At 39.5% G+C, this 18347-nt stretch overlaps 1 protein-coding gene across 1 annotated transcript; it reads left to right on the forward strand.

Annotated features, from left to right (window-relative positions):
* The first annotated feature begins 3740 nt into the window (after positions 1–3740).
* Positions 3741–16621, forward strand: mapre1b (microtubule-associated protein, RP/EB family, member 1b). The gene is made up of 7 exons (XM_079173326.1): positions 3741–3886; positions 6413–6546; positions 7607–7752; positions 10070–10271; positions 10360–10469; positions 10666–10818; positions 12242–16621. Exons 2-7 carry the CDS (start codon positions 6426–6428, stop codon positions 12284–12286), a joined length of 777 nt encoding a protein of 258 aa, XP_079029452.1. The 5' UTR covers positions 3741–3886; positions 6413–6425; the 3' UTR covers positions 12287–16621.
* The last annotated feature ends 1726 nt before the right edge of the window (positions 16622–18347 follow it).

Consider the following 18347-nt stretch of genomic DNA (forward strand, 5'->3'; position numbering starts at 1 on the left):
GAGGTGATGTCTTCAAATATGTGGTCGGACCAACAGTCAAAAGCCTGAAGATGAGCTAAAATCTAAAATCTATGTTTGAGAGAGACGCAGGGAGTTGCACAGAGCAGATTGAGGGCAGGAAGTGGAACAGTTGGAGCATCTGATCAATCTCCCAAATAAACACCCTTTGCAGACTCCTGATCACTGCAGCCACAAATCTTTGATCCATGTTATTCATAATTTGGCGTTTAACAGTATTCACTTTGTCTGTAGGCTACAGCACAACAAAGTAGGAAATAGCCACAAACACAATTTAAAATAGACACAAAAAGAAACTATTTAACTACATAGGCTACTGGTAGAAGCACAAATATCCAGGAAATGTGAAAGTAGCGCAGGCTAAACGCTCCGCTTGTGAAACGCTCCAGGTGTGGTATGCTGCTGTGGTTTGAAGCCGTGCGGTGCAAAACCGCGGCCCAGCCAGAACGTGGCACAGCCTCGCCCAGTGGAATCCCGGCGTAAGTTTACCAACCTGGGACTTCAGCTAACACATACTGTATGACCTTCCCCTTTCTTTTTCCCCAGGATTTTTGGGTTCCCCAAACATTATACCGACGTGAAAAACATGAACCGGAAGCAGAGGCAGATGGTGCTGGGGAAGGCCTGGAGCGTGCCGGTCATCCGTCACCTCTTTGCGCCCCTGAAGGACTATTTTGCCTGTGAGGAGCTTTGACCACCTCCAACCCTGCACCCTCTCCGCCCTCGCCTGCATCTCCAGAACTGCAGCAGCTGAGATAGAGGGGAGTTTGGTAATGTTTTGTATATTATGGTGTGTGTGTTTGTCTGGAGGTTTCCCCCCCCCCCACCACGTGTAATATAAGAAGCTGGTGGAGCATTAATGAACTATGCAGTCCCTCTACTACTTTGAGCTCACAGACAGGCTTTTGTGGATCACGGGGACAGAATGGCTAAACACCTGAGTCTCTTGCATCTGGTCACACATGCAGTTTGTGTGCACAGCCAACGGTCACTTTGGCTTCCAACGTGGCTGAAAATGACAGATCCTTCTGTGCAGGAGGAGTTAAGGTCCATCACTCTCAACAATGGTGCTGTCTGCCTATGAAATATCATCACGAGCTTACATGTACTCATCTAAATTATTTGTTTGTATCGTCAGTATTTACCATGAATATTGATCACATATCTTCAGGTCATACGTGCTTCCACATACAGCATAAACGCTTGAGCTTTTTATGCATTTTTTTAAATAGATAAGACCGCCTCTACATTTTAATTATAAATGAATTATAATTTAAAAGAGTGAATCATGTTCAACTGAGAGCTGCCTCCCAACTATACTGTGATATTTGAATGATGTTTGTTGTTTCCAGGAGAAACTCAGAACTGTGTATACATTTTTTTTATTAGATTAAAGGGATCTTTTTTTAAGTGGATTTGTATGGTGTGTGTGCGTGTGTGTGTGTGTGTGTGTGTCACTCGCTGCCACTTTTACACAAACAAAACTGATGGACGGGAGAGCCTTTATGCTGCTAATACAATAACAAAGAAGCCACACTGATGATTACAGGTAGCTGCTGCCTAAAAATAGTCATCTGTGTTGTGTTTAACTTGAATGTCCTAAACAGACACAAAACCTCATTACACTTTACTCAAAGTTCATCATTCTGTGTTTTCACGCCAAAGAAGATCCGGCCTACAGATTATTTTTTGTTTTTTTTCTACCGGCAGCTTATTTGTTGTTAAAAAGTAGTGTTAGGTTTTTTTTCTTTATCAGTGGAACTGAAATTGTTTCAACAGAATCATTATGTATGTATATAATACTATCACAGAGTGCTGAGATCTATTTTGATTGATAAATGTATCATGAATGTGGGTTTTTGAGAACTTTTCTTTTCAGTGGAGGGTGTGAGTGGGCTGTGCAGTATTTTTGCACATGAGACCAGGAGGATGGATTCAGAGGTATGAAGGTGTGAATGTTCAATCTTAAGGGTCCATATCATCTCTTTACTGTACCAGATACTGTTTTTAATGTTTGAGGGACACACTGTGTATTTTGACAAGTGAATGTGTGAATGAAAATAAGTGTGAATCAAATAAAGATCTTTTTTTTTTTTTTTTTTTACTTAAGACTGTTAAGTCAAATAAAATGAAAACATCTAAAAAAAATCACAGGGATGGCCTCTTTATTCAGTTTTTGCTTTGGCTACAGAGCTGAACCGTTTGATTGTGCAGTAGTTTAACTACTTTACTGTTGTAGTTACCTTGTAATTTATTTCTTCAAATGCCCTAATATAGTTTATTTTTTTATTCTAATCTCTTATAAATTTATAATGCGCAATTTCATCCACAGGCAATAATTGATATACAGGCAATGAGGAGAAAAAAGATTTTCAAAGCCAAGAATAAAGGAGAATGTACCAAATGTAGTCTTAGATTGATTCATAGTCCATTTATTTTATAGCTAGCCAGATAGCTATGAAGAAAGCAACATAATGTAACTATATACATCCAGAGAGTTAGGTAAAGAAAAAAAATTTAATAGAAATGCTTGAACACAAACCAAAACAATAAGGGGAAAATAAAATGATCGATGCTCCTTCAATTCAATATTATGAAGATGTCCATCTTTAAGTAAGTAGCAGTCAAAACCACACCCATTAATGCATTGCTGGTGGAATCCAGGGAACTTCCATTACATCTGAGGAGAACTAATTTAGCACTATAATACTGGATTATAATTCAGGGTAGACTTATTGAAAATATAGCATTGACTGTCCTGTACAATGGTTGGGAGTACTCGACATTCCCTGGTAAAAGCTTTGGATGGGACATTCACAGGAAAGTCAAACCATTCAAATTAGATCCCATACAACACAGTCCAGCAGTTATTAGCAACATTCCTCCATGGATATTTCCCACAACCTAAGGTAAATCTAGAGATATTAGAAAAGAGAAGAGAATGGACAGAGGAATGGTAACATCGGATACTTGGTTCAAGATTTCCTGAATAGAAGCTATTGAGATATTTTACAAAAATGATATTTTCGAAATTTGTTTTGGGAGGTCAGAAGCAAAATCAGTAATACAGCATGGAATTATTACATCTTGGCAGGAAATTTGGAATAATCACGATAAGGGTAGAAATTATAACAAAATTCAGACGTCCGTCAGAGTGAGAAGTGATGGAAGTAAAAGTAGAAAAGAAGATGTTACTTTCTGTAGATTAAGGTTAGGATATACAGGACGCAATGACACGTTATACATCATGAAAAAGACAGTGTTGGATAAATGTGAGCTATGCAACGTAAAGAAACTGTTGAACATGTGGAGGAAGTTAAGTGTGGAAAGAGAGAATGAAGGGCAGGGTGATAGCTTTAGGGAGGGAGTGGAGCATCAAAGGACTGTTGGAGACAGGACAAAGAAGTTCAGGTTAAAAGGGCTTTATTTACATTTTTGAATGGAACGGGTTTAATATCCAGAATATAACTTCTATATGGAGTTTTTTTTTTTTCTTTTTAAAAAAAAAATATTTATAAATAACATTATTATTGTTTTTAAACGATAACTGTCATAAAGTCATGACGTTATACACTCCGATACAGTAGGTGGCGGCATGCACCTTAAACGTTGGTTTGTAGTCTGCCAATAAAGAAGAAGAAGCCCTTTAGGCGTTACCCCCTGGTTACCCCGTTCCGTCCTGACGTCAACAAATTGGTTCTTCCGCTGCCGGTAGAGAGAACTCGAGCTGCCAAGAAGAAGAAAAAGCAGAAGTAGGTGTACCATCGACACAAATACAGATAACGTTAGACCTCTTTATGACACAGAGTTACAGACGTGAAAAATAACACCACCGTGTCCAAGATCTGTGAAAGCCAATCCACTCCAGGTAGGTTTAACTGCGCTGAAACACGGCGTCATTTAGCGTTATTAGCCGGCATGTGAGACGGCGGCTGGTGTTGAGGCAGCTAAGCTCTGTTAGCAACGATGCTAGCTTGTGACTAGCAGGGACATACTCGTTTGACTACGAGTAAAGCAGCTAGGGCGAGGCTTCCTATTTATATAGCCCCTATATGTAACTGTTGGATGAAGCGATGACAAAGCCAGCGCCTTCGAGCTCCCATGCTGAAAGTTCACCGCATTAACAGTGACGAGCTAACTGAAGCTAGCGGGGGGCTTGGTGAGTTCAGGGCGGGGAAAACGTCTCAATGTCCGGTTCACAATAGCCGATGGTCAGGTTTAGCCGGTGACAGAAACTAAATAATAGCTACATATTGGTCGCCAATATAAGCAGAAAGGCAAATAATTGAATCAATCTTCTGTAGGAGCCGTTAACTAAAAATATACTACCCGTCTGTTGGTTAGCCGCATAGCTAAGCTAGCTATTTAGGGCGCTAGCTAAGTTATCTGGTCAGTTGGCTAACTGCCGCTACCGTTAGCTCACAAGTTTCTCACCGGGGGCCCTGTTGCGTTTAGCTAACGGTTATTTGATATTAGCCGGAAGTAGTCGAGCTGCATTAACGGTTATTTTAAGATTACACATTAAATTGGCAGTCATGTCATTAAACCTATGACATTTAAAAATGCGTCACCCTTTGTCCAAAATCTAAATTCAGTGGTAAATTCAGATTTTTTAAAAACTACAATAACCACAGAGCGAAAATACTCTGTTACAAGTAGTCCTGCACTCATAAAGTATTTGCATCAAAATCTACCTAAAGTCAAAGTACTCATTATGCAGATGGCCCATTTCAGAATAATGTATTAACTATATTTCTGGATTGTAATTATTAATGCATTTATCACTGGTAAGATTGGCGCTAACTTGAATGACATAATATATATTGCTAGGTAGATTAATCTGTAATAATACATCATTGTTTTTAAGTTGATTTATATTTTGTATTAATTATCTAAAAAAATTGCAAAGTAACTAAAGCAATACGCAAAAACGTAATGCAGATGCAAATGGAAATACTAAAATGTAAAGCACAAGGACCTCAACATTGTATTTAAATACGGTAGTTGAGTGAATGTACTTGGTTACATATTAATCAGAGAAAATGATCCATTTGAGAAGCTGGAAGCAGAGAATGTTTGTTAATTCTACACAAACTGAATGACTACTTGCTATTTGTTTTAGCACTAGTACATTATTAATAGTGTTGGCTTAGTTCATTTAGCTGCACTATATTGTTCTGCTTTGAATCCATTCAATCCACTTTGAATAAAAGTGTTGGTGTTTTTTGTTTCTAAACATCTGACAACTCTATGCTGATGTAGAAGCCATTAAATATGTGAAACAGTGGTAAACGGGTAACGTTCAACAGTTTTATTTAATGAATCGGACACAGCCTGCCTTATGAATCACTGGACTTAATATGGTTATTCATATGACGGAATATGTTTACCAACACATGACCGCATGATTGCTTACTGATTACTTTCATGTACATGTGATATCATCTACCACGATTAGATTATTTGTTTATCCAAATACAATAGTTGACTACATCTGAAGAGAACCTGACTTACTTATAAGGTCCCAGCTACTCTCAGCTGTTGAGGAAACAACTGGCCTGGTCTCACCTGGAACTGAGCCACAGCAGAGACTGTGGGTCAGGGTTGTTGCTGCTGCAACTACAGACCTTTTTAAAGGGATGTATGTAATGATTGTGGTACATACATGATGACGTAAAACCTCAGTTACCTTGTTTTTGTTATAAAGTAACTGAGCATAAGTAAAGCCCAAAGCTGGGTTGTGTAAGAAGGTTTCTAACCACGATGAAATCTGAAATGAGAAGTCATCTTGGAGGCTAATTTTCAGATAGCTTTTCTCCATATTTCATGTGATCAATAAATCTCAGCAACTTATGTATTTGATTGTTTCCTAGCGCTAAGTTGATCAAAAGAATATGAATCTGCAACTGATTTGATATTGATTGCTTAAATGCAAATCACTGGTTCCTGCTTTACAAATGTGAATATTCGCTGCTTCTTGTTATCTTATGACGCTGAACTAAATAGTTAAAAAAAGTGCTTTGAGAAATTGTAAATGGCATTTCTATTTCTATATTCAGAAATGTTACAGACCGAATAATGAGCCCGCTAAAATACTTTTGAAAGTAATCGTTATTTGCATTAAAGGGTTAATTACTTATTTAAAGTCCATTGTTTATCTGAGAATTTGTCTCTTCACAAATAATTTCAGAAGCAATAACCACCGTTGCTTTGTGTGTAAATGTGCACTCGGCAGTGACACGGCATCAAGGATGCATATTAAGTCTCCAGTCACCAGCTTTGTGCCGGTACATTTGGATGTGACCAGTTAGTTTGTCTGCTCTACCGTCCTCTCTGACAGATAAAGCAGTCGTCATGTAAATCTTTCTCACTCTTGTTCTCCTCTCTCCGTCAGCAGGTGACCGACAATGGCTGTGAACGTGTACTCGACCTCAGTGACCAGCGACAACTTAAGTCGTCATGACATGTTGGTCTGGATCAATGACTCTCTACAAATGAACCTCACCAAGATAGAAATGTTGTGTTCAGGTAAGAAATGTATTCGTTAAAATCTTTCTCTTATTATGGGAGTCACAGACGCGTTTCATTAACCGATTAGTCGTCAGACCGCTTGAAACACTTCTGGGTGAGTGATATTGTGTTGTACTGGTGTTGTACTGGTGTTGTACTGGTGTTGTACTGTCTACTGATGCTGAATAAGTTAACAATACAATGCAAAACTGAAGCTTCTGCTTTTATCACACGAGCCAATGAAACATGTTCTCGTATGTTAAGGCTTTGTTTCATCAAAGATGCACAAGAACATATTTATTTTCACAGGTAGCAAACGACACAGTGTGCTTATATTTACTGTCTTAGAATGTCTAATTCTTTATACCAAGTAAAACCCCACTGCACAGCCGTTGCTACCAGATACATTGGCTGATGCTGGTTTAAAGGGCGATTGAGGCCAGCTGAAAAATGTTGTCCGATTGCTTTAACCCTATAAACCTTCTTTTCACACACATCTGCCTGTGCATACATGTGTTGTACTCTGCATATTGTCTGTACATTTGACTGGAAATATCAAACCATCAGCTCTAGTGTGCAATAAAAAGACATGCCGGAACAGCATATGCAGTTTGCTTTAATCGCAGATGGACGGATACAATAATCAGCTGGCTTATTCATCTGCAGATTTCATATCAAAATAAGAGATTCTATCATTTTGGAAAAAGCACTATAATAACTATAAACAGTCTGTTTTAAGATGCGTCTCCTGTTTGTAAATGCCTGTCATGTGCCCTTGAGCCAGGTAGTCAGCCCTGAGCTCTAGTTCATTGACTTAACGGTACAGAAGAAATGTTTAAAAAGAGCTAAAGGCATGTTGTGTGAGTGTGCCATACCTGTTTTAAATATATAAATGTCTGTTCTCACTTGAAAGGAAATTGAGCTTTATTATCATTTTACTCTGCATGTTGTTCTTGTTTTTAGGCGCCCTATCATTTTGAATATTCAGCGCACACTGAGTAATTTTTTTATTTTAATATATTGAGCACTAAGTGGACTTGTGATGTAATTTTTTCTGTTGATCATTTTAATTGTCAAGGTGCTGCATATTGCCAGTTCATGGACATGCTGTTTCCCAACTCTTTGCCTCTGAAGAAAGTCAAATTTGTTGCCAAGCTGGAGCATGAATACATCCACAACTACAAGCTTCTGCAGGTTTCCTTCAAAAAGATGGGAGTCGACAAAGTAAGTAATATTACATGACGCATCCTGCATGAGTGCACAAGATCTGCAAATATATGAAAGAATTTCTGATATTGGAGGGCACTTTTTTGTTGTTGGTTGACTTTCTTCCTTTTTGAGGGCTTTGGGGCAAAAAGAACTTTTAAACAAATATGATCTTAGATGTATTTCATAATATGCAGCCCTCATATGTGAAATGTTCATACAGTCTGAAACCTGTGTCGATGCCATGAGCAACGTTGATAAGAGGAAGTCAGGATCTGTCAGTGGTTTTGTTCACTTTGACAACAGCTCACTGTGGTTTAACAAAACTGGCCTTTAGTTTGTCATATTTGAAAATCATATTGGATTATGAAAAGTATTTTGAATAGAGGTCAATTGCTCTTTTGTTCCGTTATTCCTGAGACAGGATGAATGCTTCTTTAAAATAACTGTTGTCTGCTAGCATGAATGACATGGAAATGGGTGCAGGACGACTGGCCTCCAGTTGTGAATGAAAATAACATAACCCATTACATATCTTTGAAAGACCCTGTTCAAACCATGCTTTTTGCCCAAAAATGTCAGCGGGCGGAATGTTACAATCAAATCTATGAGGAATCTGCTTACAGAAATGTCCCAATCTGGCTACGGTTGCATCTTCTGGTGCTGTTTCAAAATAAAATCCACTGAAAAGCACATGAAAAGCTGTTAATGTGCAGCAGCTGGAGGAAGTGTTGGGATCACATGAATAATAACTTATTTACAGCCGTCATCTGTAGCCCTGAAAATGAGTGAACATGAATTATGATGCATGATACCCATCAGTCGTCCCTTTTTGCTATGAAACTCCTGTCGTCCTCTCCCAACCAGCTGATCTAATCATGAGTCATATTGTTGTTCCTGAGAGCTTTGTTAGTCTCTTTGGATACTATTTACTCTTAGCGTGCATGTGTGTGTACTCTACATTTTCATCTGTCAAAAGAAATGTATCAGCAATGACCTGATGCAACATAATAATTATATTTTGGTTCAACACATTGTTCAGCTGCTGCCTTGTAAAAAGGCATGCGTGTTTCCTTTTGTATACTACAAGTCTTAATGTTATTCTTCACTATCGGAATAAAAAGTGAACTGCTTTTAATTTCTTTGAGATCACACATCTGGACACTTCATAATGCTTTTTGTTATTGCCAACAAAGAATGAAACGGGCAGGGCCGATCCATCTTAGTCATCATTTGTTTTGAACATGCAGCCGCCTGCAGGAATATTGACAAAGCTGCCATAATTAATTCATGTTTCAACTTCCTTTCTTCCTGCCTTCCATTTGTTTTATGTCGTTCTGTCTGTGCTGTGGTTTAAATGCCTGGACGGTGTTGACTCATGGATAAGTGTAACAGAAGCTTGAGCACGTAGACCACATCGGTGTATTCATAGCTGTTCAGGGTTATAATCCCCGGTATTGTGGCTGCATCGTGGACTTTTCCCTCGCTCATGTGTTGTCTCATGATGAGCGATTCTTCCATCGCTGAGTAAGGGATTTACTTCTGACTTTATTTATTTAGCTGCTGCTGTCTTGTCCTCACTGTGGCTTTGATCCTGGCCCGCCTTGTTTTTAATGTGTGCGCCAGTACTGAAGACATTATTTTTGGGCCTTGAGTCCGACTCAGTCCATCAATTTATCAAGAATGTCGGTAGCAGCTCTGTCAGTGAAGGATGTCCCTGAGCAGCTGTTACAGTTTTCTCTTCCTGACACTGACACGTATGAGATGAACTATTTAAGTATCATCTGTATGTCTGTAATGAGTGCGTTTGTTTTTTTTAATCTGTAGTCTTGAATCAAGTATTTCTAGTACAGTACAAGATAAAACCACAGTATTTTTAGTGTAGTACAAGAAAAAACCACAGTATTTTTTGTGTACACACTAACTTGTGTCCACAGCACCAAATTAGTATGCTTAATTCTTGGTCATAATGTCTATTTTTACTATTGAAATATTAAGTATTGCGTGATTTGGATTGTAATTATCTATAATGTGTTTTACTGTGTAATATACCCTTTTACATTCATATAATATATATATATATATATAACACAACATACATTTGATATCTTGACACAGAGAGAGAAAATACAGAAAAAACAAGACTACAAAATGGACTATATGAAATGGATGTAAAAAATAATTAAAATTTTACAAGCTTGTAAACGTCATTATCCGTAGAAATGAGGCATTCACTTGATTAGCTGTTGGATCTTAATCCTTGAAATGAAATCTAATCTAGCTTGAAGCAACCTGTCCAAACATCGTGGTCCTGATTCTCTCCGTGTGCTTCCAGATCATTCCAGTAGACAAACTGGTGAAGGGGAAGTTCCAGGACAACTTTGAGTTTGTGCAGTGGTTCAAGAAGTTCTTCGACGCGAACTACGATGGGAAGGAGTACGACCCAGTTGAGGCGAGGCAGGGCCAGGAGGCCATGCCCATACCTAACATTGCCCAGTCGGCTCTCAACAAAGCCCCCAAAAAGGCCCTCAGTCAAGGTCAGAGCGCTGGCTGGTTTGAAATCAAATGGAGTAATACTGGTAAGTTCTTCTCTTGCTCATAGACTTCTTTTTCTCGCCACTTCAGCTCCTCAGAGGCCACCTGTCGCCAAGGTAGCGCCCAAGTTGTCTCTCGTCAGCGCAAGGAAGCCGAGGGTGGGAGGAGGCGACGAGGAGAGGGCGGAGCTCATGAATGAGGTCAGCCCTGCAGCATGAAAACAAAAACCTGCACCGTACAATTAATATGGAAAAGTGAAATAATGTGTTCTTTCTCCAACACGCCAATAAACTAAAATGAGCTTTATTTGTGTCTTCAAAGAGGACGTATCAATGGAGTCACCTGATGAGTAGAAACAAAACTTTAATGTTGTTTTGGCCTTTTTTTCCCCCACAGGTGGAGGTCCTGAAATCTACCATTCAGGACATGGAGAAGGAGAGAGACTTTTATTTTGGTAAGCTGCGGAACATTGAGCTGATTTGCCAGGAGAAGGAAGGAGAGGGCGACCCCACGCTGCAGAAAATCATCGACATCCTCTACGCCACAGACGTGAGTTCTCATCCACTTGTATGAAATTAAGTTTAGTCATGTGATTCATTCTGAAGCCCAAACAGTCGATTGATATAAAGGTTTCAAGTAATTGAATTACTCAACAGAATTCTGTGATTTGATATTCATAATTTGAGCGGCTTTGTATGTTTTTGTTATTATATTGGTCATTAAATGCCGTAAAAAGACCCAAACCAACACTGCGTGTGTGTGTGTGTGTGTGTGTGTGTGTGTGTGTGTGTGTGTGTCAAAGCCTGATAGATCTTTTTTTCTCTGTTCCATAGAAATTAATTTAAAACTCATCAGTGAGCCACACTGATCACACACACATTGTATCAATCCCACATTCACCGTCCTAATCACTGGAGCACCAAATGTGGATGAAGTGTTTTGTAAATAGTAACGTCTTCAGTAGGAACCGGTTGGCTTGGAGCTGAACGCCACAGACAGGAAGTTAGATAGTGTCGAGGGACGGACTAAGACGTTGTGGGTTTTGGTCATTTCCTGTGATTTGTTGACGTATTATTCAATTCTTCCATCCTCAAAAATAAACCAAATATATTCAATACATGGGAGTTCAACTCCAGATTAAAGCCCATTTGCTCTGCTGGTAACAACTGCTGATGTCGCTGTAAATTCCTGCAGAGGAATGGCATGCAGCTCGCTGAGGCTGAATGTTTTCAGTGGTACTCGACTGACTATTTACCACTCCATTATGTCACCGCAGTTCTGTACTTATGGTTGTGTGTGTACTCTATGTATCTTCTATTCAAATGTTTCAACTTTTTGTTCCACATACAAGGACTATGCCTTGGTGTTCTGATGCATGGGGGTCACAATATATGCTGTAGGAGAAGAAAAAAGTATTCCTGCAAAAATGAAGAAACATGAATATAAAATGGAAATTGACATTAAGAAATACATAAAACGTACCTATACTGTGTTTAACAGAAGATGATGGAAGGAGGTGAAATATTGACTTAATGTGCAAATCACAGTAGGAAAAATATGCCAAAATAATAACCCAAGATTTGCAACAATGTGCATTAAATGGGCAAATTTGCCACGTTTTTATGTGGATGTTCAATCATTGTTGATGGTAGATGTAGTCTGTTGAAGCACATGCTCGCTCAGCCATTCTAGAAGTGCCTAAATGTAGCAGAATGCCTTGAGACCAAGTTCCTGATGCCCCAAGTGACCCCACCGTATCCTCTCGCATAGCTAACGCAGCCGTGGCCTCTCTCTGCTGCATGTCTTCGGCTGTATACTCGGGCTCGAATAGATACGGAAGAATATCAAAGTCAGCCAAAACACTGTCAAATGTCTCCTCTTCAACAACATCCTGAACAGAACCAGGAAGTTATTCCACGTTCAGCTTGACCTAACGTTACATTCAATTTCTCTCTCTCTCTCTCCTCTCTAGGATGGTTTTGTGATACCGGATGCTGAAGAGCAGGAGGAGTTTTAATCAAAACTGCAAGCAACTTTTCAATTAGATGCTGTGGTATACAAACCCACCTCGAGATCTTCTTCAAGACAGCCAGTTTGGTTTTATATCCAATACCATACCTGATCTCGACTTGTGCCCCGCCCCAAACACCTAACATCCCCTGAACCTGCCGGACTTCTTCTTCTAGCCTTCGGCTGCCGTACAGCTCGGCTCCTTTTTCTCCGGAAACATCCTTTACCAATAATCAACAACGCCTCGGTCACGGCCTCTTCTTCCTCAAACCCGTCGGTCTGCGAGAGTTTCAGGGCCCCACCCCTGTAATCCCATCCTTCCCAAAACCAGATTGTGCCGTACATATCTGGTTTTTGTAATGGACTTGAGTGTGAAAAACACGGTGATGTTCTCTGTGTGTGAGTGTGTGTGTGTGTGTGTGTGTGTGTGAGTGTGTGTGTGTGTGTGTGTGTGTGTGTGTGTGTGTATATGTGTGTGGTTGTATGTGTTTAAATATCAATTTGAAAGAACCTCCTCTGAAGGACCCGGCTGTCAGAACACCAATCACTTTGTCCCAAACTAACCCAGATTGTTTGTTGTTTGATGGCACTGCAGCCATTTGTGCCTCTCCTGTTGACCCTGCATTTTATTCATGTGGAGGAAGATGCTTGCACAGACGTGAGGAAAATGTAAAAAAGGAAGAAAAAAAAATCCATCTAAAACATTAATTGTGAACCGAATCTGAGGTGTATTTTGTATTTTTGCTAGCTGGTCCCAATTTTAGTCATGCTAAGAGTTTTGTGTTTTGAAATGGTGACTTCCTCGAGCCAGCAGGCTTTCTGAAACATCATTTGGCAGTTTGAGCCGATAGGGGTCTGAGCTAAATGAAAAGAGGACAAAGCATCTTGTGGTCTCCTCTGAAGGGCTCAGGGTTTAGTGTGGGACAAGGCAGCAGTCGGGTCTCCTCTTGGCCTTCTTTTCCACCAAGGATTCAGCCTCATTTTGTCCCGTTGGGCTTCAGATGAGCTTTTGTAAATGTATGCTACTGTTTCATCACATTTCTCCCCTTCACTCCATTCTCCTTTTTTTTTTTTTTTTGTTGGTCTTGTTTTCTCTGTTTTGAAAAGGTTTTCGGGCACCTGTCAGTCATGATCTCAACTTTATCCTTTTGTTTTCTCCCACGCTCACTAAACCGTTGCTCTGTTGGAGCCGACTTGTATCGGATACAGAGAAGTGTTGTTGTTTTTTGTAGCAGATCAGTCTTTTTTTTTTTCTTTCTTTGCTTCCACATGCGTCCACTCGACCTCGCTGTTCACGTTTCAGGCTCCTTAAATGTGCAATTCTTAACTCCAGGAAAGTGGCTTTCTCTTCGTGTGGATGTGAGATGGCAGCCTTTTGATCAACATGCCAATATCTAGTAAAAAGTACAACAACAAAAAAAAAATAACAATGATTGTTTTGAATGTTTCGACTTTTTGGAGAGTCTGTTTTGTAAGTCCATGCACTGTTTTTTTTCTTTTATACCAGTGGTCCTTACTCAGGCTCCAGCCAATAAGAATACTTTGTGGTCCAGAGCAGCCACATTACAAACACTGAGCTCTGACTGTGGCTGATCAGCGTGTTCACTACATGTAGCCGACCATGAAAGTGGCTCATATGCTTCTTACAGGCTTTCACTGGTGCAGTGATAGAGCTGCTCTTAACTACTCATGTTGGATTTAGTTTTTTCCAAAGTGGTTTAAGAAAATGTGCGATCAATGAGTTGCCTCATTGAAAGCATATTCCTTTCTGGGAAAGCCAGACCGGTGTCTTGTTTCCTCTTTTTGTCCCATTTCCACTCCCCGAATGACCAATTTTAATATTGTATATCGTGGATCTGATTTGAGACCAGTTTTTTTCCACTGTATATTTGTACCTAACTTGAAACAACACAGTAATGTTGATTCCACACAAACTGTTAACAGCACAGGTGTTCTTGGAATACATCACTTTATCAATGGCCTTATTCATAGCATTTTTCTTTTCATAAGAAAACATTTTTCATAACAGTTTTTTGTTATTATTTTACATTAATGTAAGTCTGCTGTTTTGGGCAAATGTTTGTAATGTTAGTCCTATTTTAATGTGTTCTAAAAATAAACAACATTGGAGGTATTTTGGACAATAGCTGAGATGTGTCAGGGTGCAGCAGACCGCTTGTCTTCCATCTAATGCCCATGAAGCAAACAAAGAAATATATATTCCTGGTGTTTCAGTTACATTTAATTCAAGGATTTCTGTTGAATTATCTGGGTTTTTCTTGCCACAAGTTGAGGTGAAAAGTTCAAATGTGTCACCCCTGTGAGCTAAATGAAATCAAAGATCGATCAGGGTGGAGTTGCTCATATTCCTCTTTGGACAAACGCTGATGGTCCTTCTCTCCATCAGCGACTCAGACGTGCAGTTATTTAGTGTTTCAGCGACATGATTCCAAACACAGTGCCAGGGTTGAATGTGTCACACAATCAGAGGGTGCCTGAAGTTTTTTGTGTTTTCTGGTAATTGCCTTGAGTAAGATGACATCTAACAAAACAAATCACTTACTTTTTTTTTTTCAGAATGTATGCTTTTTCCTTGACAGTCCAAAGAATTATTTGAAGGGTGATCTTGTTTCAGAGCCTTAAATTATGGTGATGTGCAAGTGCAGTAACGTTTTCTTTTTTTTTCTTTTTTTTTTGTCTCAGCACTGCAGCTCAAAGGGGTTAAAACCAGCAATGAACTTTTGGTTAAAGGTCTACGCGAGTTTCAGCTTTAATTTGAGAGGTTTCACATTCATTTTGGGTGAACACTGAAGGACACGTAGCCTGTTTTACTCGCAGCCGCCCAGTGTTTTGAGAATGCAGGAGGGCAACGATCAGACGGACGATTCAACCAAGTTTTGTCAAAATAACCTCTAAATATGCTGGAAGTGAATCTGGCTGAAGGCCTGACACGCAGCAATGTGTCTGTTGATGCCTGAGGGACTTCAGCGTCTAAGACTAAATTTGACCAAATATTCAATATGATTGTATTATGACACATTTTGCTCACCTAAAACTGGGGTTCTGTGAATAAAACAACCTCTTTCCTCTGCTGTTCATCTGAACGTAGAAGTAACCCCCCCCCCCCCAAAATAAATTTAAGCTGAAACAGCAAATCTTAAATGTCAAATCCAATGTGAGGACAGTGTGCGGAGTTTCCCAAAATGCTTCTTGCTGTCAGGATCCTTTGCCCTCATTAAAGCTTGTGAAAAGACCAGTTACTGTAACTTAAAAGCTACAATTGTGATTATTAGTTCTTTTAATGAGTAGGGTTTCCTGCCACTAATGAACATTGTCATCGTCAATTAATCTGCTGATTTTCTAAATTAATCGAGTGTTGCATCTATTTTCTCGAATGAACTTTCAGGATTCAGATGTAAGCACTTAGAAACTCCTTAACCGTTTTTTTTAAAGGTATCCTGGTAGTAAAACCATTCATGTTTGTTGGGTAACTTAATGCCGAGACAAATCGTAGCACACCGAGGCCAAAAACGCACCGCGGGACACGAACATTTCCCCCTCTCTGCATACTGTGAGCCCTCTCAATGCAGGAAAACTTTAACCCGTCAACAGAGCAACGGCAGCTTTCTGGCGTTTCGAGCAGTTCTGACAAGTGTGTGTGTGTGTGTGTGTGTTGTCGAGCCTTAAGCGAAGAAGTGCTTTTTGTTATGCAACGTTAAAGAGGGAGCAGATGTCCTCCTTTACATAGTGGCCTCTGTTCTGAACCCAGTGCCAATGTATCCTCCCTCTAACAGTCTGTCAGGTGTGATTTGTAACACAATGCGGTCTTTGTTTTTGTCAATTGTCTGGTTGTCCTGTCTGGTTTAATGATGGTAGTAAAATGTGTTGTATTGAGTGTTACTGAGGACTGAGTGGGGTGTTTGATATCAAACTCCGGTACAACAAGTTTCTTTGGACGTTTTCAGTCACACACGCCTCAAAGAGTTCATGCTCAGCAGGTTTTGGCCTCTCTGGGGATTCATAACTATTATCTATCAAGTACTCATGACTGGTTTAAATCAACATGTTTTCTTAAGTAATAAAGCTTCATACGTTCTGTGTTTTTTGTTTTACGAAAAAGGCTGAGCGAAGTGAAATGACTTTAAAGGTAACAGTGGTGCTTGTGTGACCGCTAACCTTTCCCCCCCATCAACAGTCAGTGCTGATAAGTGTGTACACTGAGAGTCTCTCGCCTCTGTTTCCTGTTTCTGCTGGACTTTAATGTGTTTGTTATACTCCGGAAAAACCCGGTTTTCTTCAATCAAGTTTGGTACAGACAATAAAAACACGATTTCCACGTCAACACTGGACTGTTTTTTTGTTTTTTTGTAGAGATCAGCAGTGTCATAAACTTATTAAAACAGATGAGGTTTCAAGTTCCCAGTAGATATCCAATCAATATTTCATGACCAAGAGTACACAGCCATGCAGGGATGAGAGAAGTATTCGGATCCTTTGGTTAAAGTACTAATACCACACTGAAAGTACAATTCCTGCATTGAAAACCTTACTTGACCTGAAGTATGTATCAGAAAAGTGCAGTCAAAAGTACTTAAAGTAAAAGTATTGATTGTGTGGTAAATTGTGCCCCGTCAGTGTTTTACTATTATAAATAATGTATATGTTGCATTTTACTGCTGTAGATTTTTTTTTTAAACTCGTTTATATACTGTTGGGTAGTTTAATCTAAAGCAATGCATCTTATTCTATAAGATCATCTGTTTGTAGAGTCGCTCTCCTGTAAGAAACACAACCTCAGCTTTTTATGAGCTCAGAAAAACAGCCCTGTTTTCAGCTTTGTGATGATTCTTTGTCCTGCTGATCCAAGAGGCTAAATAGTAAATAGTTTGTTCAGTTTAAGAAGAGAATGTTCTCAATGCAGAAAGGAACATTTCATCCTTCACTTTATCACAAACATTCAACTTCAGCTCATCTGGAGAAGCATGATTTTCACTGGACAGGAAGGGGACGGAAACTAATGTGAAAAATAACAAAAAATGTAGTTGAGTAAAAAGTACAATATTTGCCTGAGATATAGTGAGTAGAGGTATTAAAAATACACATAAAGTACAAGTACCATGAATTTGTAAGACGTACAAGTACTTTATAGTTGCAGCCATGTGAGGCGTAACTTGACCAAAATGTTAAAGTCAACATGCTCACAATGCTGTTAGTACGTTGACTGTATTAACCATCTCAGTCCCGTTTTTTAGTGAACATCTTGCAGATATTTGATTATAAACTAAAGTAATTGGACACGTTTGATGACGTGATGAGGCTAGATGAAGAGTCAGAGAATCACCGAGGGAATTACAATTTATCTTTGGGGGGGGACTTGACCGTTATAGCACCAAATCACATGGCAATCCATCCAATAATGAATGAGACATTTCACTCAAAATGTGTCACATACATGTAGTAAAGTGTTTCCCTCTTTTAATGCAGTAAAAAGTGCAATGTCTCAAAAATATGAATTTAAAATACCAGTCCCACAAAGTGTGTGATTGTTCTACTTCAGTGAATACCTACTTATGGTCTGCAGAACTGTTCATGCTATGTTGTATCATTTACTGTTCGGTTGATGGTTATCCCCGTTTTTATCATTTTTTTCCACTGTCCCTCCTCAACATGCAGCAATAGAGTGGAAACATGATCGCATGAAGGAAACGGCAAAGACGAGGAAAACAAAGCAGTCTTTGTAAATCACACGTGAGCCTTCAGTCCAGGCCTGAGGTTGACCTCTGACCCTCAGCGCTCCAGAGCTGTGACATCAGAACAGGCCAGAGGGGCTTTCATTGTGTCACAACTTAGAAGAAGTACTCGGATCCTTTACTGAAGTACAAGTACCAATACCACAATGTGACGATACTCTGGTAAAAGCCCTGTATTTATAATCTTGCGTCCATCTTGAACGTATGTAAAAGTAGAGATGTATTATCGGTAAAATGACCTTAAAGTATTATAAGTCTGCCATTGACTCATGTAGCTTAACAAACTACATTGACGCATCAAAGTGAGAGCAGCATGTG

The sequence above is a fragment of the Pholis gunnellus genome (assembly GCF_910591455.1).
Source record: "Pholis gunnellus genome assembly, chromosome: 2".
Lineage (NCBI taxonomy): Eukaryota > Metazoa > Chordata > Actinopteri > Perciformes > Pholidae > Pholis > Pholis gunnellus.

What these genes read in the sequence shown, in the direction of transcription:
- mapre1b (XM_079173326.1), top strand. Translation starts at nt 6,426, where the DNA reads ATGGCTGTGAACGTGTACTCGACCTCAGTGACCAGCGACAACTTAAGT. An exon ending in GATAGAAATGTTGTGTTCAG is followed by an intron (nt 6,547 to 7,606) that starts GTAAGAAATGTA and finishes TTAATTGTCAAG; the next exon opens with GTGCTGCATATTGCCAGTTC. An exon ending in CAAAAAGGCCCTCAGTCAAG is followed by an intron (nt 10,272 to 10,359) that starts GTCAGAGCGCTG and finishes TCGCCACTTCAG; the next exon opens with CTCCTCAGAGGCCACCTGTC.